Here is a 22,087-nt window from a genome sequence, read left to right as displayed (position 1 = left end):
ACTATATTTGAAATTTATGTTGGGATGTAATTTATCTAAAGGGGATTATCCGGTCTTATTTTTCACCGTGTCATTAGGTATAGTCCAACGGTAATCCGCTCATTACGTAAGTGGGTTCAATATTGTTAGTTTTTACCATGTGCCACTAATATGAACCGGCCGACTCTCTCACCTATAAGCATCAAATCTGAAGACAACGGACGTCTAGATTTAGAATCCCATTTGAAGATTCAAACTGTTATAAGTTCGATTAATAGCATAGGGGTGTAAAAGACATTTAAAAATAATTAAAAAGAGCGTTACAAGCTTAAAAATAGGCTAATCCATCGTCACATAAAATGAGTTGCTTAGGTGGAACAAAAGTCAATAAACCTCAATTGATAAACAAAATATAAAGGATTGAATCTAATGATTAGTAGTGTGAATGGGCTTACATCTAATTATCTTTTATCACACATGAATATCTAAAATTAGATAAATTACATCCCAACATAAATTTCAAATATGTTATATATGGAAGTTTTGTAATTCATAGTAATAAAAAAAATTCCAAAATATTAAATTTTAAATGAAGTCAAAATTGGAAAGTCAAAGATACTTGCCTAATTTGCTTTGAAATTTGCTCCATAGATCTTACAAATCGAAATATAATCACATCTTTATCCTTATAATTATCCAAACTAATAGCATAATCTAATCTCAAAATTTTTTCCCTATATATTTACCAAATTCAACCGTTTTATGGTGGAGATTTTTTTTTTCTTTTTCCTTAATTATCAGTATAATTATGATGTTAAAAGCCCGAATAAGCAACCAAATTCAAAAACAAAAGGAATGCAAGAAACTTATTAAAAAAAATGGAGACAGAAGTTGCTAATATGGAGAGAGACTTTCTGTTCTTATAAATCTGCAATCCATCCAGACATACATTTCGACATACTTTTGTCACTGCAAAAGTGTGAACTGCCCAACTTTGCTCGGGAACAAAACAATGACTAACAATCGGAACACGAAATTCGTTGCTTTCTACCTGAAAACAAGGGAAGAAACGACGATATATTTTCTCCTTCTGCAAAAGGAGAAAGAATCGATGTATAACAGATACAAACTAATCAACTCATTACTTATTTATGTACCAGAAGCTACAGAAGAGATCCAAATGAATATTTCCAGAGTAAAAATATGACAATCATGTCAATTCACTGGAGGTTTGAGCCCCAAGTGCAACCTTGATGAAGACATCCTCCAATGTGGTGTCGGCTAGACCCCACGCGAAAACTGTGAACCTGCTCTTTGCGTTCTCAACTGCTTCAAACACATCTGTAATTCTGACCTCGTGTTTTGGCAACTCAAACTTCTGGGTTCCGGATAGATGGTATATCCTGTTAGCACTTGGGGAGAGACGCAGCACCAAGTTCTCCACCTCTTGCTCGTGATTCGAAGATGTTGTCATTGTGAACACATAAGATCCTCCATATCTTGCTTTCAGCTGAGTACACCATTATAGTAACAAGAATATTATGCAGAAAGTGTCTAGAAATCGATATCTATCTTATGCAGATGCTATGGCACTAAGTTAAGATACCTCTTTCGGGTTTCCTATGCACTGCAAGCTACCATCCACAAAAATTCCTAACCGATCACACAGAACCTCCGCCTCTTCCATGGAATGTGCTGAAGAATATGCAAATAAGATTTATGAGTAAACACAGAAGCAAAACCGGTCATTACGCGGGTTACTGAACACTACTCCATACAGTACTGAGCCATCATAGATTTTATAATTGGCAATACAGTAACTGGAGGGGAGGAAGGGGGAGAGAGAGTACTGGTTAGGATGATTGCCCGGTCTTGTTTTGCACGCTTCACAGCAGTCCATAAGTTGTTTCTTGAAGCTGGATCAAGTCCAGTACTGGGCTCATCCATGTAAACAACCTACAAGGAATTTGTAAAAGAATATGCAATAAGTAGAGCAGCATCTTGAGATAACAGATCTAACTTTCAAGCCAAAGTAGCTTTGATAGAGCACAAAGACGTACTTTGGGATCCCCTATAAGTGAAATTGCAACGCTAAGCCTTCTCTTCATGCCTCCACTATACTTTCCAGCTTGTTTGTCTGCAACCCCACCGTGAAATAGATTGACACTTTTCAAAGATTCTTCCACTGCCTTCAGCAACAAAATTGGCAAGTGAGACAAATCAATTAAACTAATAATAATTTTGGTGACTATGTCTATATAACTAGATATCTACTTACTTGCGTTAATACAGAACCTTTGAGGTTCTTAAGTCTTCCATAGAATAGCACATGCTCCCTACCTGTCAGGGTTTCCCATAACAGGCTAACAAATGTCCGGAAAAACAAGAAATTAATCAGGTTTTAAATCTTTATACGAAAACTTTGCCACAAGCATAAGGAAAAAGTTCCATCTTACTCATGCTGTGGACAAACACCCATGCTGGTGTATATTTCATCCATCTGAGTCCGGATGTCCAGACCCTGAACATATGCAGTGCCAGATGTTGACTTTGTGAGACCAATCATCTGCAGAAAGATAGATACACATAACTTTTTAAGTTTCGAAGAACAAAGAAAGCATAACATTGAACACTTTTTTGATGGACACTGGAATTTTTGTGTACGTAAGTTAAAGTTTAAAAAGAGTATACTCACCATACTGATAAAAGAGGTCTTCCCAGCACCATTAGGGCCAAGCATACCAAAGCACTCCCCTCGAGACAACGCAAGAGACAATCCTCTCACTGCAAATTTTTCCGGGTTTCCATCTCTTCCAGGATAAACCTTCTTGAGGTTGTCGCAGATGACTGAATGAGTTGTATCTGAATCCAGTAGCAATTTTTCAACCTTCTCCCTCTGGACATAAGGTGTTAGCGTTATCCAGGCTTACAACTCTAGCCTCAACTTAGTAAGATGAAAAAAATATAAAGAAACGACAGGCATGCATGAACAGTGCAACTTATAAGCATCAATAAGAATAAGGCAAAATATTATCTTTCCACCTAAATAAACCGAAAAGTTATTAGAACAATTTGTACCATTCATTGTACTGCATCACATATACTATACCAGCAATGAAGATTTATTGTTTAAGTGCAAGAAAAAGTTACCTCTTGACAGACATCAGGTTTCTCCATCTCAATAGAAACTTTAGATCCCTGCCTTTGCAAACTACGCATCCTAAGAGATGGCAGTTTCTTCTTCCTAAAGCGTTGGAAGCAAAATAAAGTACCTTTCCCAGTTCCTGATGATACAGCTTGATCTACGTAATATGCAAAAAGAAGCACCACAAACCACTCAACAACCATGATAATCAATACCTCTGTCATCCCATTCTTGCTATCACTCAAATCTCCCCACCGCATCCCATCAGTCCCCATGTAATTCCCGTTAAATGAATATTGTGCAAACTCATATAACCCACGATATAAAGAGAAGCCAGGATATAGTTCCAGAACGATGATCCAACCTCCTACAACAACGCAAAATGACCTTATAAGGAGCTGAGCTTTGAAAAGTACAAGATATGTTGCATGATATAAGTTTTCAACAGGAAATAGTTGCAGAAACAAACAAAACAAGGCGACAGATATTTTCATAAATTTTTTTCACTTACTAGGGAATGATGTATCTTGAACAAAAAATTGAAAAAGAAAGCCTCCTAAAAGCCCAGTTCCAAAGACAAATATGTAACCTATAACTGTTATGATCAAAAAACATGAGAAGCATGTCAATAAACTCATCTTATTAGATCAAAGTTGAGAATAACCCACTACTTTCCATATGAATATAAATAAACAACATCAAACCTGTAGCAGTCTTCACGTCTGAAAACATTGCAGCTACTAGAAAAGCCAGCGATATTTGCAGGTTTATATAGATGAAGTAAAATATAAATTGGATGCTGTAGGCATTCAGTGAGAAGAATTTTAACCCTGTAATGAAGTCAACTTCGTTAAAGGAATCGAAGTGAATCCATGCCGAGATAGTTGTTGAGTAGTTGTATCATTACCTATACCCGAGCCAAATATAACAAAGCACAGCATGTAGATTGAAGATACCGTAAGAAAATAAGTATAAGAAATCATCCAATAAGGCCCATCACCAAGCCCATGCATTTTCATCATGATTCTCAGTTTATGTTGCCTCTCGTATACCAGCGATGTCAAAACAACCTACATCAGAAAAGGGTAAGAAAGGGAAACTATAAGTATGTATACTCATACATCAAAATTTGTAAATAGCATCAAGATAAGCTTGAGCAAAGGAGGTGCATTTACAAATACATTAGAACAGAGTATAGAGAAATATCATTTCCACAATACATTGAATTTGAAATCAAAAGATGTAAAGCAAAATCCATGTCAACAAACAGGACTGTTAGATTTGAGAAAGTCCTAATACGGATGAAAGGAGCTTCTTGTACTTACCGGGAACAGCTGTAGAATGACCCACGTAAAGAAGAGTGTACCAAGAAGAGAAGAAAAATCCAGCCTCAGTTTGGTTTCAGGCTTGGGCATTTCTTTCACAAACTCAAACAGCATTTCAGTACCAAATCCTTGTACAAACTGAAGGTATGCATTGGATGCCTGTGAATACAAGTGTTAGCACTATTGTAATCTGTAGCAGAGAAGAAAACTCAAGAAGCAAAGAAGCTATAGGTACATACCAGATTCACTGAGCGTGGAAGCCGCATCAAAGCAATAGCACCTCTTCCCATGTCATTCTTAAATGTTGAATTGTACCATATGCTTACATTAAAATTGTTCCCGTTTGAGTTAGAGAAGTCATAGGCTGAAGGAAAAAAAAAAAACCCATCAGATTCGTGCCAACAGTGTTGTTCTTTAATTAAATCAATCAACACATCCAGATATATAAAGTCGATGACCTGAAAGTATTTCATTAATCTTCCTCTCTGAATTGCTCTTTTCGTAACCTTTATACAGCTCACTGTTTATCTCAGAAGAACTATCCCGCCACAAATGTAAACCTTGAACACATCTAACCTCTGGGTTTAAGAAAAAAAATCAAAGACAATGGTTTAAGGTGGCATGCAACAAAAAATTAAACTTTCAAGTGAATTCAACAATCAATGTTCACTCATATGAATGAAGCACAGATGTGCACCAGAAAGAATTAAAGCTCCCTAAGATATATTATAGATGATTTACCTTGTTGGATCTTGATGGATAATATGTTAATTGGAACAGAAAATGTAGAGTTTTGTGAGCATTGGCTCTGAACACTATATAGGGGAAGACCCGAAATGAAAGCCGGATCAAGGAAGTTGGAATAGTCAGGCGTCGATTCTGATCCCTGAAACATTTCATAAGAAGTGACTTCATAAGCAAAGTTGAAAATTTTTACAAGGACAAAGTAATGTATGATATTTGAGATGAAAAAAAGGAAATAGGACTTCAATATAGAAGGCAAAAGTAGCAGCTTAGAGAAAAGATAACTTACTAAAGCACTACGGGCTAAATAATCCAGATCAGATGAATTCAGAGTAGAAGAACTTCTGAACATACTCCCAGCCAAAACTACAAGAACGCAAAGAAAACGGTCAGCACTATTATACTAGAGCAAAAAAGAAAAGTCAGTCCAATTACAACAATTAATGATCTAATTAAGTCATAAAAGTCAGTAAAATAAAAAAATTGACATGATAAAACACACTTTCTGTGAGAGATTCAGAGGACAATACCTTCTCCGAGAGATTGATTTGTCCCCGTGAACAGTACAGTTACAGGACAGGATCCTGACCTCTTACATGCCACATTTGGCAAGTCTTTATGTGGAATAACATCAGACATAACAGCGCGATAGTCAGGAGCCGGCACTTGTAGCAATGGAGGCCATTGTGGAGGATCGGGAACCGGGCAACTGGGCCCTTGTGTTAAAGTTGAGTATTCCAGTCCACAAACTTTCTCACACTTGCCATCGCCATTTGTATCAACACAACTGCAACCACACCTGTTTTCGGGCTTATCCAGTTCATTGTTGACCAAATATTGGATGAGAACAAGCAATAGACACAGGAGAATTGGAAATGAAACTAGCCGAATATTCTGTTTGATATTTCTTTTCTGCATAAATGAACACATATATGGTATCAGTCTGAATCCAAGTTGAACAATACTCGTTTTTTAAATCTACTCAATTTTCTTCAACTTTGATTCCATGGTTGAGTGTTTTAGAGCGGAGAATCGGCATTCAAAGTTTAGGCTTTTAATTGTCATCAGATTTTATACAAAGCATTATTTGTAGAACTCACAAAACCAGAACGACCCAATTGACCATTGCTCATACACAAGAAAAATAGCTTATCAATAACAAAAATAAATAATCTGGCACAAATTAACCAATAATTTACAAAACTAAAACGAACCCAGAAAGTAAATATGTGGGACAAAGTAAGAGAATCTCCAACATACGTGCCAAAAATGGAAGATTCATATGAAAAAGAAAACAAAAGGGGAAAGGCAAAGAATGAAAACCCAGAATTCTGCATTCGAATTTTTAAATTATTCTGCAATTTTCCTCAGTTTTCAGACATCAAACTAAAACGATTCCCAGATGAGAAGAGAGAGAGAGAGAGAGAGAGAGAGAGAGACCTGGAAAGTTAGGTTCTTTCTGAGCAGAGCATTGGCCTGAGTCCAGAAGCTGGCAGGCCCATGGGATGTATCCGCCATTGAATTACGGCCACTGGTAAGCAAGAAATGTGACCGTTATTCTCAACTTCCAAAACAGTAATACCTCAGAATTCAAATTTCCCTCTAAAGATTAAAACTTTGTCATATCATTGCTGCAACTTTCTTCGCTCTGAGAATTTGCTGCGAATTTGCTCCGCTGCTGCTGCAGCAGATATGATATGGGCAATTGGAATTTGGGAAGGAAAAGGCTTTTTGTTATTACATGCCAAGCGGCATTATGTGGCTGCTGATCTATCCCTCGTTCAAATTACCATCCTGCCCTTTGCCGCGTTTATTACTCTGAATTTCTTTCATTTTTGTTATAATTTTAAAGGAAACTAATGAAAATGGTTTGAAAACTTTGAGTTTTAATGATAAGGACAAAATAAAGGGTAAAGTGAATAGTACCATGATTGACTTTTTAGTGTAAAAATGTGGTTTTTCGTTAAAGTGAACAGTAACGGGTGCTTTTCGTTAAAGTTCCCTAATTTTAATGCTTTATTACTTTTTGTTCGTTATTTTTTTCTCAATGAAAATAGGGTGGGCAATTGAGTTAGGCAACCTAACAGGCTAATCAAAATATGATCTCATATTCATCGGAAAAAATATTACTAAATCATAAATTAGTGATTAAACTTACGTTGTAATAGATTTGCTAAACCTATTAAACCGTAATATTAGTAACATTTTTTTTTGTTAAACAATAAGGGGTTGAGTCCACTCTCCGTATTACTAATTTGTTTTAAAGTGAAAAATGAGCAGCCCTTTGGAAGGAAGCATATGTTTGATCACACAAGGGAAGACTCGAGGGTACCCTCGTACCCTGGAGTTGAATACCTCATTCAATAATTGTTTTTTATCCAATCCAATAGAAAGGGTAAATCCCTTATAATACACTAGATTCGGCTCAGTTATTGATGGAGTGAATAGATTTGCCATTTCTTGAAATCTCTCTTCTAATTCAAAATCGTGATGTTGTTGGATATAAGTCAACAATCTGTGATTTAAATATAGATATGCTAATAAACAATAAATGCAAATATAAAAATTAACAGAGTATCAAGAAACAAAAATATAAAACAAATAACTTGAAAATCGAGGCTTGCGTACCGCAATGTCCTTGAAACAGAAATTTCGTCCCTACTCAGTGCTTGTAGTTCTACGGACGTCTGCTTCACCAGGATTCAACGATCTAAGTCAGAAATTCCAGCATCGGAAAATTGACTTCTGGCGAATATTAATGTGGTTCTCTCAGAAAGGATGTTTATGATTGCAGGAGAAGATTTATGATTTTTCTGTGTTCTAAATGCCATGCAGATGGATGTATATATAATGTGATTATACTTGTTCGCAACAGGTATGAGGAAGGGATGCATCTGTTGGGAGACATCTGCTGAAAAGGGTGTTTTTGTTTCTGCGTTTTCACAGTTCAGACTTCATCTGAAAAGATGAGTCTATTGGAAAAAATAAATAATTAATTAATTTAAATTCGAAATTAAAAATAATTAATTAATTCCGAAAATAATTAATTAATTTAATTATTAGAGCCCAAGAGCCCCAAGTCCCAAGTCCCAAGGCCCATCTTTTGACAATTAAATATATATTAATTATATATTAATTACCAATTAATTAGTACACCCCAAAGCCCAACCCCAAGGGTGAGCCCAATTTTAGTCTTCAGACCTATTACTCCAATCATTTTCTATAAAGGACAAAGCCTTATAAAGTGATAAAATCTTTTGAGAATGGCCAATGTGGGACAAAGAAATTTCTACTCAAATTTCCAACAGGTGTAACATGTATCCCCCTTGTTCCGGTCATGGAATAGATGAAATAAATTAAAAAATGGATTTTTGTTCAAGAATGAAATCTTATTGGAATTGTCCATATCCAATTCATCATTCGGAACCATATCACATCCCGGATCTGATGAAATATGATGACTTGAGACGGTAATTATCTTGAATATATTAACAATTTCTTTATTTCCCAATCGCTTGGAAGAGACAAAAGAAACATCTTGTTCTTTCTTCAACAATTTTTGATCTCTAGTGGACCTCTCAGTCGAACCTCCACTTAGTTTCACCCAAGCTTCATCCTAGTCATGGATAGATCACCCAGGTTCGGGTCCATAAGCAATGACAATTGCCCTATGAAGCCACGTTCCATTTTGTCACATGAGCTACAACAATGATTTTCAAGCTGATGAATGTGTTCGGTTTAATCTTTATGTTTTTTTTTTTTGAATGTATGAAATACGTATGAACGAGGGAATAAGGATAATTTTTTTTACTAAAATTGGAATTTGAAACAAATTAAAAGAAATTGATAAATTCTACTTAGACCACGGGGCACCTTTCGTGGTGAAGGAACTCCTCTGTTTTTAGCTGAACAAGCGACTTAATTTAGTTTCCGAAAAAAGACACCTTAACTTCCTTTGATTTCAATAATCCACGTATGTCTAACATTAATTCAACAGCTCAGCAAAGAAACTAGAAATCAGATCATTAGAACAGGAATCTCGTCTACTCTGTTTAAGAACATATATAATAATATGCTCCAAGAAATTGAAGCGTTAATTTATATATTCCATCTTCCTTAAGGTTCAAGTTAACGAACAAATCTTTAGGGACCATTTGGTATTTTTATTGGACTCAAATTTTAATTAATAAAAATGATAAACGTAGCTAAATTACTAGTATTTATTAGTTTCTAAAACAAAAAATTAAATTCAAGAAGAATGCAAAACACTCCCTTAATTTTTATGTATAAAATCATTTTTGCAGACATTACCCTTGTTTCTCAAACTAGATTATACAAATACAACAACAACAACAACAAAGCCTTTTCCCACTAAGTGGGGTCGGCTATATGAATCCTAGAACGCCATTGCGCTCGGTTTTGTGTCATGTCCTCCGTTAGATCCAAGTACTCTAAGTCTTTTCTTAGAGTCTCTTCCAAAGTTTTCCTAGGTCTTCCTCTACCCCTTCGGCCCTGAACCTCTGTCCCGTAGTCACATCTTCGAACCGGAGCGTCAGTCGGCCTTCTTTGCACATGTCCAAATCACCGGAGCCGATTTTCTCTCATCTTTCCTACAATTTCGGCTACTCCTACTTTACCTCGGATATCCTCATTCCCAATCTTATCCTTTCTCGTGTGCCCACACATCCCACGAAGCATCCTCATCTCCGCTACACCCATTTTGTGTACGTGTTGATGCTTCACCGCCCAACATTCTGTGCCATACAACATCGCTGGCCTTATTGCCGTCCTATAAAATTTTCCCTTGAGCTTCAGTGGCTTACGACGGTCACACAACACGCCGGATGCATTCTTACACTTCATCCATCCAGCTCGTATTCTATGGTTGAGATCTCCATCTAATTCTCCGTTCTCTTGCAAGATAGATCCTAGGTAGCGAAAACGGTCGCTTTTTGTGATCTTCGCTAGATTGCTCCGGTCATTAGTGTGGATAAGTATATAAATGGATAGAGATAGGAAAGCAAACACAAGATGTACGTGGTTCACCCAGATTGGCTACGTCCACGGAATAGAAGAGTTCTCATTAATTGTGAAGGGTTTACACAAGTACATAGGTTCAAGCTCTCCTTTAGTGAGTACAAGTGAATGATTTAGTACAAATGACATTAGGAAATATTGTGGGAGAATGATCTCGTAATCACGAAACTTCTAAGTATCGGAGTGTGGTGTCGTCTTGACTTGCCTTATCTGTCTCATAGGTAGATGTGACATCTTCTCTGGAAGTACTCTTCCTCCATCCAGGGGTGGTATCTTTAACTGATGGAGAAGCACAAGGTAATGTATCAATTTCACTTGAAGCTTACTTGTAGTTTCAGGCTTGGTCAAGCGCGATACAAACCATGTAGTAGGAGTCCCCCAAGTCGCCGAGCTAGGGGGTCTGCTGAAAGAGGTGACAGACAAGGTAAGCAATCAGAGCTCCGACTGATTGTTCACCTTCTCCCCATCTTGCAGCAGCATGAAGGATAAAGAGAAGAAAAATGAGAAGAGATGATATGAGATACTTTTGCTTTTGAAGAAGTAACTTTCCACAGGCTTATTCTTGAACTGAGCTGGAGGGTTTTCTGGTTTCCTCCAGAGTATAAGGCCGACTGAAGAATTTGAGGGTCAAAACAAGTCCATCAAATCTAGAGTACGTTCCACCCTGCTGATATGGGATACTTTTGCTTTTGACAGAGTAATGGATGTATCGGCACGTGTGCTGTTACGCTTGTCTCCACATGCTTCCTTGTATCCTTCGCACTTGCCCTATCTGTTCCTCAAGCAGATGCGGAATCTTCCCTGGAAACATAAGATGTTGAAGATGAGTACTCGAGAGCAATGCCAGGTAAGTAATCAGGTAAGGGGTTCCAGGCAGTCAGTTCCTGGCTGGAAGCTTGATTCCAAGTGCTGACTGATTGCTCTCTTTCTCCTTGTCTTGCAGGTAAAAACAAGGCCAAAGGAAAAGACAGGGAAAAAGCATGATATGGGATACTCTTGCTTTTAACCCTGATGATATGAGATATTCTTGCTCTAGTATAGCTTGTTTGCAGAGGTATTATCGGGGGGAAAGAAAGCTGAATATTTCGAAAGGCTTCGTTGGGAGTGCCCTCTCAGATATGATGAAGGGTTGAGCATTTTTGCAGGTCTGCCTGTCCGTTGGGGATGGAGGTCGACATATATAGGAGTCTCCCTAACAACAAGTAGTAATGCTATTCCTTTACCCTGCTTGGTCATAGCACGGTAGTGGGAGCTGCCAGTTTCACATGTTTTAACTCTGTCAGAGCACTTTGAAAAAGTGGTCTGTGGTATCTGGCTCTCGAGATTCGGAGAACGATGCCTCTTCGATTTTTGAGAAAGCAATCATGTTGGGGGTCTGACTCTCGAGATTCGGAGAGCAGTGTCTCTTCGATTTTTGAGGAAGTAATCATGTTGGGAGTCTGGCTCTCGAGATTCGAAGGGCGGTGCCTCTTCGATTTTGGAGCAAGCAATCTTGTTGGGAGTGTTGTCTCGAATGTGAGTAAAGGTTGGGCATGTTTGCTAGTCTACCTTGCCACGAAGCACAAAGGTTGACACACAGGGACTTTCCAATTATCCAGCAATGGTACTGTTCCTTTACCCTCTCTTCGATTTTGAGAAAGTAGTCATGTTGGGAGTCTGGCTCTCGAGATTCGGAGGACGGTGCCTCTTCGATTTTGGAGCAAGCAATCTTGTTGGGAGTGTTTTCTCGAATGTGAGTAAAGGTTGGGCATGTTTGCTAGTCTACCTTGCCACGAAGCACAGAGGTTGACACACAGGGACTTTCCAATTATCCAGCAGTGGTACTGTTCCTTTACCCTTGTGGGTAATAATATGGTAGCTAGACCTTCAAAATTTATGTGTCTAAACTTTATTAGTGCTGTTTCTTTGCTATTCTTTTACCTTTCTTGGTCAGAGCGATGTAGTGGGAGCTGCAAGCTTCACGTGCTCAACTTTGGCAAAGTTATATGTGGTACCCATGAGCTATTGTTGCGTGTGGGAAGTGGGTGATTGAACAGTAAGATTCATGTGCTTTCTACTTCACCAGAAGTCTTCGACAGAATGCCCATAATTTCTGCAAAGCTGAGTGTGCGTGTGACAGGTGCTGACAAGGCTAGAAAAGTAGGTGCCTCTTCGATTTCTGAGATTGGCCCTCGTGGTCTCTGAGCAGCCCAGCTTTTGAGAAAGTGAGCGCCTCTTCGATTGATTCGGAGAACGATGCCTCATCGATTTTTGAGAAAGCAATCATGCTGGGGGTCTGGCTCTCGAAGATTCGGGGAGCAGTGTCTCTTCGATTTTTGAGAAAGTAATCATGTTGGGAGTCTGGCTCTCGAGATTCGGAGGGCGGTGCCTCTTCGATTTTGGAGCAAGCAATCTTGTTGGGAGTGTTTTCTCGAATGTGAGTAAAGGTTGGGCATGTTTGCTAGTCTACCTTGCCACGAAGCTTCTCTTCGATTTTTAAGAAAGTAGTCATGTTGGGAGTCTGACTCTCCAGATTCGGAGGACGGTGCCTCTTCGATTTTGGAGCAAGCAATCTTATTGGGAGTGTTTTCTCGAATGTGAGTAAAGGTTGGGCATGTTTGCTAGTCTACCTTACCACGAAGCACAGAGGTTGACACACAGGGACTTTCCAATTATCCAGCAGTGGTACTGTTCCTTTACCCTTGTGGGTAATAATATGGTAGCTAGACCTTCAAAATTTATGGGTTTAAACTTTGTTAGTGCTGTTTATTTGCTATTCTTTTACCCTTCTTGGTCAGAGCGATGTAGTGGGAGCTGCAAGCTTCACGTGCTCAACTTTGGCAGAGAACTTTGGCAAAGTTTTCTGTGGTACCCATGAGCTATTGTTGCGTGTGGCAAGTGGGTGATTGAACAGTAAGATTCATGTGTTTTCTACTTCCCCAGAAGTCTTCGATAGAATGCCCATAATTTCCGCAAAGCTAAGTGTGCGTGTGACAGGTGCTGACAAGGCTGGAAAAGTAGGTGCCTCTTCGATTTCTGAGATCGGCCCTCGTGGTCTCTGGGGAGCCCAGCTTTTGAGAAAGCGAGCGCCTCTTCGATTTCTGAGATCGGCCTTTGTGGTCTTTGAGCAGCCCAACTTTTGAGAAAGCAAACGCCTCTTCGATTTCTGAGATCAACCCTCGTGATCTCTAAGCAGCCCAGCTTTTGAGAAAGCAAACGCCTCTTCGATTTCTGAGCAGGCGCCTCTTCGATTTCTGAAGCTCCGTCGAGTGCAGATTTTTATAGGGGCTGGCATTAAGTTCCAAAGCACACTTGAATCTCCACCAGTAGAAGCTTCATTCTTGCACTTCTAAGATCTTGATTTGTCCGACCTCTTCTCTCTTCAACACCTTTGAAAATGTCTGGCCCCTCCGACCGTCGTTTTGACTTGAACCTTGTTGAAGAGGCAGCCCCGCCTTCTCCAGACAACATATGGCGCCCATCCTTCGTCTCCCCTACTGGTCCTCTTACCGTTGGGGATTCCGTGATGAAGAATGATATGACCGCTGCGGTGGTGGCCAGGAACCTTCTCACTCCCAAAGATAACAGACTACTTTCCAAACGGTCTGATGAGTTAGCTGTTAAGGATTCGCTGGCTCTCAGTGTTCAGTGTGCAGGTTCTGTGTCTAATATGGCCCAACGCCTATTTGCTCGAACCCGCCAAGTTGAATCATTGGCGGCTGAAGTGATGAGTCTCAAACAGGAGATTAGAGGGTTCAAGCATGAGAATAAACAGTTGCACCGGCTCGCACATGACTATGCTACAAACATGAAGAGGAAGCTTGACCAGATGAAGGAAACTGATGGTCAGGTTTTACTTGATCATCAGAGATTTGTGGGTTTGTTCCAAAGGCATTTATTGCCTTCGTCTTCTGGGGCTGTACCGCGTAATGAAGCTCCAAATGATCAACCTCTGATGCCTCCTCCTTCTAGGGTTCTGTCCAGTACTGAGGCTCCAAATGATCCCCCTCCGGTGCCTTCTCTTTCTGGGGCTCTACCGACTGCTGAGACTTCTCCTAAGCAACCTTTGTGAAGGCTCCCTCTTGTGTGTTTATTTTGACTCATGTATATGTACATATTTGTAGCTTATCGGGGATATCAATAAATAAGCTTTCCTTCATTTCAACGTATTGTGTTAAATACACCAAAGCCTTATTCACTAAGTTCTTTGAATTTTCTTTTGTTGAAGCTTGTATGTTGAAGCTTTCTGAGTGGAGCATGTAGGTTGGGGTAGTGTTCCCTTAATTTTCCGAGTGAGGAAAACTTCTCGGTTGGAGACTTGGAAAATCCAAGTCACTGGGTGGGATCGGCTATATGAATCTTAGAACGCCATTGTGCTCGATCCTGTGTCATGTCCTTCGTTAGATCCAAGTACTCTAAGTCTTTTCTTAGAGTCTCTTCCAAAGTTTTCCTAGGTCTTCCTCTACCCTTTCGGCCCTGAACCTCTGTCCCATAGTCGCATCTTCTAATCGGAGCGTCAGTAGGCCTTCTTTGCACATGTCCAAACCACCGTAACCGATTTTCTCTCATCTTTCCTTCAATTTCGGCTACTCCTAATTTACCCCGGATATCCTCATTCCTAATCTTATCCTTTCTCGTGTGCCCACACATCCAACGAAGCATCCTCATCTCCGTTACACCCATTTTGTGTACGTGCTGATGTTTCACCGCCCAACATTCTGTGCCATACAGCATCGCCGGCCTTATTGCCGTCCTATAAAATTTTCCCTTGAGCTTCAGTGGCATACGGCGGTCACATAACACGCCGGATGCACTCTTCCACTTCATCCATCCAGCTTGTATTCTATGGTTGAGATCTCCATCTAATTCTCCGTTCTTTTGCAAGATAGATCCTAGGTAACGAAAACGGTCGCTCTTTGGTATTTCTTGATCTCCGATCCTCACCCCTAACTCGTTTTGGCCTCCATTTGCACTGAACTTGCACTCCATATATTCTGTCTTTGATCGGCTTAGGCGAAGACCTTTAGATTCCAACACTTCTCTCCAAAGGTTAAGCTTTGCATTTACCCCTTCCTGAGTTTCATCTATCAACACTATATCGTCTGCGAAAAGCATACACCAAGGAATATCATCTTGAATATGTCCTGTTAACTCATCCATTACCAACGCAAAAAGGTAAGGACTTAAGGATGAGCCTTGATGTAATCCTACAGTTATGGGAAAGCTTTCGGTTTGTCCTTTATGAGTTCTTACGGCAGTCTTTGCTCCTTCATACATATCCTTTATAGCTTGGATATATGCTACTCGTACTCCTTTCTTCTCTAAAATCCTCCAAAGAATGTCTCTTGGGACCCTATCATACGCTTTTTCCAAATCTATAAAGACCATGTGTAAATCCTTTTTCCCATCTCTATATCTTTCCATCAATCTTCGTAAGAGATAGATTGCCTCCATGGTTGAGCGCCCTGGCATGAACCCGAATTGGTTGTCCGAAACCCGTGTCTTTTGCCTCAATCTATGCTCAATGACTCTCTCCCAGAGCTTCATTGTATGACTCATTAGCTTAATACCCCTATAGTTCATGCAATTTTGTACGTCGCCCTTATTCTTGTAGATAGGCACCAAAGTGCTCGTTCGCCACTCATTTGGCATCTTCTTCGTTTTCAAAATCCTATTGAAAAGGTCAGTGAGCCATGTTATACCTGTCTCTCCCAAAAGTTTCCACACTTCGATTGGTATATCGTCTGGGCCTATTGCTTTTTTATGCTTCATCTTCTTCAAAGCTACAACCACTTCTTCCTTCCGGATTCGACGATAAAAAGAGTAGTTTCTACACTCTTCTGAGTTACTCAACTCCCCTAAAGAAGCACTCATTTCATGTCCTTCATTGAAAAGATTATGAAAATAACCTCTCCATCTGTCTTTAACCGCGTTCTCTGTAGCAAGAACCTTTCCATCCTCATCCTTGATGCACCTCACTTGGTTTAGGTCTCTTGTCTTCTTTTCCCTTGCTCTAGATAGTTTATAGATATCCAACTCTCCTTCTTTGGTATCTAGTCGTTTATACATATCGTCGTAAGCCGCTAACTTAGCTTCTCTGACAGCTTTCTTCGCCTCTTGCTTCGCTTTTCTATACCTTTCACCATTTTCATCGGTCCTCTCCTTGTATAAGGCTTTACAACATTCCTTCTTAGCCTTCACCTTTGTTTGTACCTCCTCATTCCACCACCAAGATTCCTTTTGGTGTGGGGCAAAGCCCTTGGACTCTCCTAATACCTCTTTTGCTACTTTTCGGATACAACTAGCCATGGAATCCCACATTTGGCTAGCTTCCCCCTCTCTATCCCACACACATTGGGTGATTACCTTCTCTTTGAAAATTGCTTGTTTTTCTTCTTTTAGATTCCACCATCTAGTCCTTGGGCACTTCCAAGTCTTGTTCTTTTGTCTTACTCTTTTGATATGTACATCCATCACCAACAAGCGATGTTGATTAGCCACGCTCTCTCCTGGTATAACTTTGCAATCCTTACAAGTTATACGATCCCCTTTCCTCATTAGAAGAAAATCTATTTGTGTTTTTGACGACCCACTCTTGTAGGTGATCACATGTTCTTCTCTCTTCTTAAAGAAGGTGTTGGCTAAGAAGAGATCATATGCCATTGCAAAATCCAAGATAGCTTCCCCATCCTCGTTTCTCTCCCCAAAACCATGGCCACCATGAAAACCTCCATAGTTGCCTGTCTCCCTGCCCACGTGTCCATTTAAATCTCCTCCTATAAATAACTTCTCCGTCTGAGCAATTCCTTGCACCAAGTCTCCAAGATCTTCCCAAAATTTCTCCTTCGAACTCGTATCCAACCCTACTTGAGGTGCGTACGCACTAATCACATTGATAAGTTCTTGTCCTATTACAATCTTGATTGCCATGATTCTATCTCCTACCCTCTTGACATCTACAACATCTTGTACCAAGGTCTTGTCCACGATGATGCCAACACCGTTTCTCGTTCTATTTGTGCCCGAATACCAAAGTTTAAACCCTGAGTTTTCTAGATCCTTTGCCTTACTACCAACCCACTTAGTTTCTTGTAGGCACATAATATTTATCCTTCTCCTCACCATAACTTCCACTACTTCCATAGATTTTCCCGTTAAGGTTCCTATATTCCACGTTCCTAAACGCATTTTGCTCTCTTGAACTCTACCCTTCTGTCCTAGCTTCTTCACCCTCCCCCGTCTAATAGGATCAAAGTACTTCTTTTGTGTGTCCCGGGTAAAGTTGATAGGAGCATATGCTCCCAAACAACTTTGAGTGGAGTCGTTCGAAAAGAAGTTAGTAAAAAACCACATAAAAGTTCCCCAATATTTCTCAAGAAGTGATTTTTACGCACCCTTTTTAACTCCACAAATACTCTCCAATATTTATGGTCATCAGATTAGTAAATCAAACGGAATCAACAACCATAATTAAACGCGGATGTGTACAAGTGTTCCCTGGCATTTTTTGAGTGTACAAGCTGTGCAAGAAACTCAAAGGCACAACAAAATACAGAATCAGTCAGTCACTTGCAAGCATTACAAATGATCAAGTTCGCAGCATGGAGCAGAGCATACACGAAAGGTGCAGATAAACCGATAATCCTCTATACAATACACGTTACGAATGGCCAGAAATCGCGTCGTAAGACTGAATAAACCAACCATGTCCGAGACTTAATGCATGAAACCTATGATGTACATTCACTCATCAAATATCACAAACGCGGACAAATCACGAGAGGCTCTTGGCTGATGACCACAGCCTTCTAAACTACAGACGACGTTACAGTTTAACAACACTTCGAATCACAAAATGCGTAAAATAAAGAACTGAGAAGAATGACTGACACTTTATATTGAAAATCACCTTATAGATCACCTCCTCCACTCCGTTTGGGTTACCTTTCCTGCAAAGTCAAACAAGAACCAAGGTGATTGGTACTAGAAACAAAATTCAACCCTTTATAAGGTAAATCATCGTGCACGTTGAGAACTCTAATAGAGAATTAAAAAGATGAACTTCCTTGTGAAGAACAATAAAGCAATGCATCAATGCATATGTATCGACGGGTTTGAAAGATTATGCCCCATCTTCCAGATCAATGTAGAATTGGAAAGCAAGAATCAGTCTATTAAGGATGCGAAAGCATACCAATTCCATCTCTTGAAGTTGCCCGAGGTTTGTCACTTTTGTTTCCTCCTTTGCCACCTGTTTGAACAAGTCGATGCATCCTTGGCGATTGTGAGCTGATGTTGGTATTAGTTGCTGATGGCAGAGAATGACGACGAGTAGAGTTATTTTTCTCAGTCACGTCTTGTGCCAACCTAGGGGAGCCTTGTGCTCTCAGCTTTGCCTTTGCAGATTCAGTTGCAGCCATATAACTTGGTACTGTTGGACTGCTTTGCAACCCATTCTCCGAACGTTCTTGTTTTGCTGGAGTAGAAACTTTCCTGATAGATTTCTGGTTGTCATTGGTTGTTAAATCTTCCTTGTGGCTCAAAACCCCGTTTGAGGATGAGATATTTTCATCCTGACCATTGCTCTCTGTTAAAATCTTCGACTCAATTGGAGCTTCAGCGCTAGGTGTATTCACATCTTTACTAGTGCTATCTGTCAAAGGCTTCAGATCTTCTGCAGCTTGATCAATAGATGATAGGTTAAATACCTCTTTTGGTGCCGATGGTTCAGGAGTTATTTCTGTATCAGGCCGACTGGATGAAATCCAGGTTAGCTCTTTCTTAAACTTCCCGACAGAGTTACCGGTGCCTTCAAGAACATCAGGAACCAAAGTGCTTGATGCCTTTTCCAAACTCTGTTTGATACCCTCAGCTTCACTTTCTGCCTGCACAGAGTTCTCTACAATGGGACTATGAACCTTCCTCAAATTACGCTTAACCTTTTCAAGCTCAACTTGTGGGTTTTCCTGCACTGCATCTGTAGGATGGCTAGGAACTTTCCTAAGGTTACGCTTGGGTTTCTCAAATTCAGAGGTTGCTTGCACTGAGACACTTTCAACATTTGCGGAAGAAAGCCTCCGGCTGTTGCGCTTTACCCTGCCTGTTTGAGCCTCCGGGTGCTTTCTCTGAGATTTTGAATCTAGAACTTTCCTTGGTTGGGGAACTGGTTTCCAAAAATGGGTTGCTGACCATCGTTCCAACCAGTTTGAAACTGAATTTGGATTCCCGGGTTCATATTGCAAACTCAGAGGCATCACAGTAGGTGAGAAAGCAAGAAGCTGAAAAGAGAAAACCAAACTGTTAGAACATCTCATACAAACCGGATAGGGACACAGAAACCGATATGACAAATTATGATTCAAATCTAGACCATTGTTACAATGTTGAACTTACCTTGAGAATGAAAACATTTGCTGACAGCTTTGCCATTTGAACTGAAGTATTAACTCCAACAGGATTCACTAGCTTGCCCTCCTGATAGACAATCTATATGAGGAATATAATTAAAAAGTGGCGCTAAGGAATCTAAAAAAATATCTAGCCTAATGATATTAGCAACAACGTGGCGGGTGAATGAACCTAGATGTCTTCGCATATTATCCAATAGCAGTTCCAAAGCTATTTGGGGATGGAGAAAAGAAGGGGACTGTGACATCCCTTGTTCAAAGATGACAGTAACAAATTGTAATTGATAAACGACCAAGTATTTGAGGCATTTTACCAGAGGCATCACACTGCATATCTTTTGCACTTCCAGCCCAACATCAGACTGTCTCACCCGTTTTCCACGAGCAAGTGCCTGACACTTGACAATGCCCGCCACACTGAACAGAGTAGTAACAGCTTGTCTCCGAACCAGGTGCCCCCGGATAAGTGCCTGTAACCTTATTATTCCTTTGAGGGCCCAAAATGCTCGGCGTGCCTTCAGATAATATACCAATTCATTCAGTAATTTGCGATCTCAACTAAAAAAAATTGATACAATAAGCATTAGACAAAACAAACAAATTTAATTCACTGACTTACTAGATAACCCCTAAAGGCAGCCTGCGCCTTTGTTGCAGCTTGCTCTTGCCTGATTCTCTCAGGATCATGCGCCACATCTTGTGGCGCGGATCCTTGTGTTTCTGTACTTTGAATTCCTGGACCTCCATCACTTAATACACTCGGAGTTTCCTTGTTCTCCAATTCTAAGTCTCGGTTGTTATCTATGGTGTTGGTGGTTTCATGAAAAGCCACAGGTGGATCTGAAGAATAATCAGCTCCGGTTGCCCTGGCAGCAATCACCACCTCTTTCTGATTTGTAATTTTCTATACACAACGGCGAAAGACATAAATATAGAATCTGTGTAAGTTATTACGTTAATTACATAAAGCGAAACTTATGAAATTGAAGAGATAGCTTAGATGCAAAGGGCAACCTATGAAAATTAAGGTGAAGTATGCCTTATGTCAATGTTAAAGGAAACGTTTGAGAATAATGTGTCAGCTCAATAACAATTGTTTTACCTCTCTTCCTTTAGGAATGCCAGCTTTCGAAGATTTCTTTCCAAACAGCACCGTTTTGATCCATTTGGCCGGTGATTTGCCCATCTCGCGAAGGCCAAGAGCCGGAAAAATCCTGAATTGCAAATTGAGTAAACGAAATCAAACCGAATTGATGTCATTCACTCCGACGACAAAAAGAATACAAATAACGAAGCAACGCAATCTCGCAGTTTCCAAAAACCAAACATGATTTCAATATCTGCCCAGTTCTTCCATATGAATCAAAATACACACCACAAGAGCAACACACGGACAGATCCTCAAAACATTTCGCTTACGATCTCAACCGACACCCCCAACCTTCAAACTGAAATTCAATAAAACCTTGAAGAAAGACAATCCCCAACGTCCCATTCCTCATTGAGATCTTCAACTAATGCACTAAACGTTACACTCAACATCCATTAATGGCAGCATCAATGCAATCACTTAAAGTCAATTGAGATTACAGGAAATCTAAAGCTCCATTAACCTACATTAATCAAGATAACATCTCCACAACAATTATCATTAACCAAAAACTCCAGACAACACCACTAAGCAAATCACACCACTTTCACTTAAATCTAACTAAAAACTCCAACAACCCACAAGATGTTACAACTCAATTAACTTGCTAATTGTATAAGGCTGAGTTAAACCAGATCTGAAACTTACCTCACAAATGTGGACCTTCAAAACCCCAAATCTACAATTCCTGAAGGAAAAAAAAAAAAACAGAAACCCAATATTTTTCAGGCTAAATAAGCAAAACCCAGAAAAAAAGATTTGAGCTTTCTGCAACAGAATGCAAAAAAGATTGAAGATTTGCACAGAAATAGATAGAACAAGGAAGGAAAAAAAAAATGTACCATGAGTGAGAGAGAGTGTGCAGAAAACCCAGAAAAAAATGTGTAAAGTATAAAAAAATACGAAAAAGCTTCAACCTCTGCTTTCTACTCTCTGTACCTTGTAGTTCAAAAATTGGGTGACTACCAAAACAAAAATCAACTGCGGTTAGGTCCAGGATAACAAAATGAGATCGTTTATGATTGGCCAATTGAACCGGATATTTTCAGATTGCTTTTGCATGATGGTTGGATTTGGAGTTGCATTGTAATCCGACAGTCACAAATGTAAGATTACCATGGGGATGGTTGTAGAGGATTATAGGGTAGGAATGAAAGACGAAGCGTTGCCAGTCCCGAGTGTGCAGTTACACAGTTGCTTCGAAAACAAGGGTGCCAGAGTCGTTATATATTCCCAAGAATGGTGAAATGACGATTTTGTCCTTCCAAGTAAATCGAATCGGAGGCGCGGTTGCGCGCGTGATTTAATAGCGTCCGTTAGA

General features: G+C 39.8%; 2 protein-coding genes across 5 annotated transcripts; both read right to left on the bottom strand.

The window, feature by feature from the left end:
* Nucleotides 1–870: 870 nt before the first annotated feature.
* LOC126599846 (ABC transporter A family member 7-like) lies at nucleotides 871–6,908 on the bottom strand. Of its 2 annotated transcripts, XM_050266296.1 has the most exons (19): nucleotides 6,634–6,908; nucleotides 5,724–6,105; nucleotides 5,483–5,559; nucleotides 5,191–5,335; nucleotides 4,908–5,027; nucleotides 4,689–4,813; nucleotides 4,450–4,608; nucleotides 4,032–4,194; nucleotides 3,829–3,954; nucleotides 3,636–3,719; nucleotides 3,340–3,491; nucleotides 3,130–3,263; nucleotides 2,675–2,873; nucleotides 2,436–2,545; nucleotides 2,258–2,342; nucleotides 2,040–2,168; nucleotides 1,830–1,935; nucleotides 1,586–1,674; nucleotides 871–1,489 (listed from the first exon to the last, which is right to left on the bottom strand). In XM_050266296.1, the coding sequence occupies exons 1-19, from the start codon at nucleotides 6,709–6,711 to the stop codon at nucleotides 1,190–1,192; spliced, it is 2,763 nt and encodes a 920-aa protein (XP_050122253.1). In that variant the 5' UTR covers nucleotides 6,712–6,908; the 3' UTR covers nucleotides 871–1,189. The 2 variants fall into 2 exon arrangements, with proteins under 2 accessions (XP_050122253.1, XP_050122252.1); XM_050266295.1 differs by having other exon boundaries at nucleotides 2,675–2,875; nucleotides 3,130–3,491.
* A 10,851-nt stretch (nucleotides 6,909–17,759) lies between these two features.
* LOC126599849 (protein IQ-DOMAIN 31-like) lies at nucleotides 17,760–21,965 on the bottom strand. 3 transcript variants are annotated; one of them, XM_050266298.1, is made up of 8 exons: nucleotides 21,706–21,965; nucleotides 21,415–21,454; nucleotides 20,719–20,830; nucleotides 20,236–20,520; nucleotides 19,931–20,131; nucleotides 19,603–19,695; nucleotides 18,404–19,487; nucleotides 17,760–18,158 (listed from the first exon to the last, which is right to left on the bottom strand). In XM_050266298.1, the coding sequence occupies exons 3-8, from the start codon at nucleotides 20,800–20,802 to the stop codon at nucleotides 18,127–18,129; spliced, it is 1,779 nt and encodes a 592-aa protein (XP_050122255.1). In that variant the 5' UTR covers nucleotides 20,803–20,830; nucleotides 21,415–21,454; nucleotides 21,706–21,965; the 3' UTR covers nucleotides 17,760–18,126. The 3 variants fall into 3 exon arrangements, with proteins under 3 accessions (XP_050122255.1, XP_050122256.1, XP_050122257.1); XM_050266299.1 differs by having other exon boundaries at nucleotides 21,609–21,708; XM_050266300.1 differs by lacking the exon at nucleotides 21,706–21,965 and adding an exon at nucleotides 21,609–21,699 and having other exon boundaries at nucleotides 19,603–19,683.
* Nucleotides 21,966–22,087: the final 122 nt, after the last annotated feature.

Source organism: Malus sylvestris, chromosome 14 (assembly GCF_916048215.2).
Source record: "Malus sylvestris chromosome 14, drMalSylv7.2, whole genome shotgun sequence".
In the NCBI taxonomy this organism is placed as follows: domain Eukaryota; kingdom Viridiplantae; phylum Streptophyta; class Magnoliopsida; order Rosales; family Rosaceae; genus Malus; species Malus sylvestris.
The sequence above is the reverse complement of the archived record's forward strand: the minus strand, read 5'-3'. Positions and strand labels throughout refer to the sequence as shown.

What these genes read in the sequence shown, in the direction of transcription:
- LOC126599849 (XM_050266298.1), bottom strand. Translation starts at nt 20,802, where the DNA reads ATGGGCAAATCACCGGCCAAATGGATCAAAACGGTGCTGTTTGGAAAG. An exon ending in TATGCAGTGTGATGCCTCTG is followed by an intron (nt 19,696 to 19,930) that starts GTAAAATGCCTC and finishes TTCCTCATATAG; the next exon opens with ATTGTCTATCAGGAGGGCAA. An exon ending in CAAATGTTTTCATTCTCAAG is followed by an intron (nt 19,488 to 19,602) that starts GTAAGTTCAACA and finishes TTCTCTTTTCAG; the next exon opens with CTTCTTGCTTTCTCACCTAC.
- LOC126599846 (XM_050266295.1), bottom strand. Translation starts at nt 6,711, where the DNA reads ATGGCGGATACATCCCATGGGCCTGCCAGCTTCTGGACTCAGGCCAAT. An exon ending in AGACCTCTTTTATCAGTATG is followed by an intron (nt 2,546 to 2,674) that starts GTGAGTATACTC and finishes ATCTTTCTGCAG; the next exon opens with ATGATTGGTCTCACAAAGTC. An exon ending in AAGGTTCTGTATTAACGCAA is followed by an intron (nt 2,169 to 2,257) that starts GTAAGTAGATAT and finishes TTGTTGCTGAAG; the next exon opens with GCAGTGGAAGAATCTTTGAA.